Below are 3,102 nucleotides of genomic sequence, written 5' to 3' on the forward strand. Positions count from 1 at the left end.
AGAAGTAGTTCTAATTTAGACAACTCAGTCAGACATCCTAATATGATGATGCACACTTTTGTATATAATTCTATATATTTTAAGAACAAGATCATTTATTTCATGTTATTTTTCTCTCTGTGTTTACTATGTTGTAATAAAAGAAATCATGATTTTGTTACATAAAAGAACTATATCTAATGTAATTAATATATTATACCAACAAATTAATTTGTTTATTTTATATTTAATAAATCTTAAGTGAGTTAATTGATATTTCTCATAAGTATCATTATGTATGGTTAAAGTCTAACAGAGAAATGGAAATAGGAAAGGAGTGTAAGAAAGAGATAAACAACAAAGTATATAACGAGACAAAAGAAAGAAAAGACACAGAGTATTACAAGACCAACGAAAATGTTATCCGAGGAAGAGGAATCCTATGTCTAAAATAAATAAAAAAAAGAAAAAAAAAAATCAAAGCTCAAATAAATTTAACCAAGAAAGTATATAATGAAAAAAAAATGAAAAAATAAATACAGTATGTAAACTAGTATTATGATTATTATAATTGAATGAAAAAATATCAGTAGCATTATTTATATACAACAAATAACTTTTTGAATCTTTGTACATTACAAAAAAAAACATTGTGAATTTCGAGACCAAAATTTCAAAACAACTCTTATCCAAATTCGCATGTGCTACCTATCAGTTTCCCTCTGCATGTAAGTGTTTTCCACATTAGCGATGCCACGTTAACACGAATGATCAGCGTCATCTTAACGATTGACAGTGTATATCTACTCTTTCTATGCTGTAAATGTGGTGTAATCCATGCTTAAAATGGCATTTACCTTTTCACTCCTCGAAAAAGTTATAACTTCAACAAAAAGCTGATTTACCACATGTCTATCGACTCTCTCATTTGCATACACAATGAGCAATTCGAGACTGATGAATGAAGAACACCGGTACACATTAAATGGACTTAAAAGAAAAAACAGGTTGGGACCATATCATATCGATACAAACATGCAAAAATTTCCCCTTTGAAAGTTTCCATGTAAATTGAACATAATGGTCAGAACATATATTTATCCGATCGATAACCAAACTAATGACAAAACAAACAACAACAACTTTTTAAGATGGTTGAAAAACATTAACATTTAGAAATAAATGACATCAGGGTTCATTTCAATGTCTTGGTATCATCATACCAGGATATACCATATACCCACAGGATTTGTACCAGAATGAAAGTATCGAGCTTTGATCATTCTTTCACATGGTGCAACAACAACCAAAGATCCTACGTACAAGACTAAGTACTACTCTTGGTAATTGATACATTCCAGAATGATTAATTCATTTCCTAAGAATATTAAGCACACTGTGTTTGGAGATTAATTCTCTTAAGAAATAGTTATTAACATGAAACTTTCTTGAACATGCAGAAGAAAATGGAACAATAAAATTAGAGTTCCTTGGGTGGTGGAGCGGTGCAGTCTTCATCAGTTCTGGTGGTTGTGAGTGGAAAGAGATCAAGGGTCTTGAGGGGTCGAGAAGTGCAACATGAAGATGGTTGATTGTTAACATCCACAGGTGTACTCCAACCATTGTTGTAGAAGGTCACATCTTCCCTCGCCACCAGATTACTTTGCAGGTTGTGCACATTCCATGCGCAATTCAATGCCTGTTCAGATGTGTTTGAAGATCCTCCCTGAACATATATCAAATGAGAAAAAAAAAAGTTAACAAATATGGTTTAATTAATATTTTTCCTGACTTCAATTATAACTCAAACTTAGATCATGTCCTTTTGGAGATGAATCCGAAACTTCTTCCCCAAAAAACCGATCCTAATGCATGTGTGCCATTTTGTGCATTTACATCACTGATTTTAATTGCAGACACATAGGTTTCTTAAATAAACATCAGAAGTTGAATGAATTGGTTTCTGTATCGGTCAGAAATACCTCGAGTACATCAAAAACATTAATTTATTGTAGGAGATGGTAAGCCAGGAACTCCCATGCATGAGGCATCGGAGAGTTATCAGAGAAAAATATGAAAGAAACGAAGATAAATATAGATCAGTGAGAGGGTGTGTACATGCACGGTGGGGAAAAGAAGATTACCTGAAAAAGAAAGGTAGGTGGGTTATAAAAGGGAAAATCCTGGGTTGAAGAAGAAGGGGAATAAGCAAAAAAGTGGTTAGTGATATCTGGTGTGAGTTGGCAATGATGGAGTTGGAGTTGTTGTTGCTGTAGCTGCAGTTGCTTGGTGAGTTTCCTTCTGAGCTTCTGTCTATCCCTAGCCTTGTGGTTCTGAAACCAGTAGAACACATTCTTTCCTTCTATCCTGCCATAGAAAGAAAGGTGTGTGGTTATTTGCTGAATTTGTGAGGCACTAGGAGTTCTAATGCCACTCCTGTAGAGCTCCTCTAAGATCATGAGTTGTTCTGTGGTAGGGCTCCATCTTGAAGAACCTGCTGGAGACATCTTTTCTTTCTCTCTTTGATGAGTTTCTTGAGACAGGAGAGGGATGTATAAATAGAGGGACAGAGAGAAAGATACAGTAAAGAGGAGAGAAAGAGACAAAAAGGAAAGAGGTTGAACAGGTATAAAAGGGAGTGGTGAATTAGATGGGTAAAAAGTACTATAGTCTCATGCTCATGTTCCTTTTAGAGGAGCATTCAAGTGAGGCTTCAAACCATGCAGAGAGAGAGTGTGTGAAAAGAGATGAGTGAATGAAGAGAGAACTACTCATTCTGGCTGTGTGACTCATCATGACCTTATTATTAACATTTTTTAACAGAATCAACCAGATTCTTCCCAAGTAAGGCTAATTCAGTACTATATAGGAACACTCTTATCTTGGACAAATTGCCCCTTCTATCTCCTTCTAATTAACCACCATTAATTCTCCTTCCAAATCACATTTGTCCCTCCTTTAACACTGTTGCTCTAGCCTGTTATTACTGTGCCAAAACAAATTTAACTGTCTTTGGAAAAACCAAAAAATAACACACACATTGTTACCTTTTATCTCTCTCATCTCCCATCACATGTTTATTTCCATCTATTCTAGGATTCTGTGAAAATACTAATTTATTCA

At 34.4% G+C, this 3,102-nt stretch overlaps 1 protein-coding gene across 1 annotated transcript; it reads right to left on the minus strand.

Moving 5' to 3' along the window:
• Positions 1 to 1,100: 1,100 nt before the first annotated feature.
• Positions 1,101 to 2,625, minus strand: LOC108328597 (WUSCHEL-related homeobox 3). The gene is made up of 2 exons (XM_017562478.2): positions 2,124 to 2,625; positions 1,101 to 1,705 (listed from the first exon to the last, which is right to left on the minus strand). Exons 1-2 carry the CDS (start codon positions 2,484 to 2,486, stop codon positions 1,460 to 1,462), a joined length of 609 nt encoding a protein of 202 aa, XP_017417967.1. The 5' UTR covers positions 2,487 to 2,625; the 3' UTR covers positions 1,101 to 1,459.
• Positions 2,626 to 3,102: the final 477 nt, after the last annotated feature.

The sequence above is a fragment of the Vigna angularis genome, chromosome 2 (genome assembly GCF_016808095.1).
Source record: "Vigna angularis cultivar LongXiaoDou No.4 chromosome 2, ASM1680809v1, whole genome shotgun sequence".
Classification (NCBI taxonomy): Eukaryota; Viridiplantae; Streptophyta; class Magnoliopsida; order Fabales; family Fabaceae; genus Vigna; species Vigna angularis.

Coding starts and splice junctions, on each gene's coding strand:
- LOC108328597 (XM_017562478.2), bottom strand. CDS start 2,486: ATGTCTCCAGCAGGTTCTTCAAGATGGAGCCCTACCACAGAACAACTC. Junction 1,706..2,123: donor CACCTACCTTTCTTTTTCAG/GTAATCTTCTTT, acceptor ATATATGTTCAG/GGAGGATCTTCAAACACATC.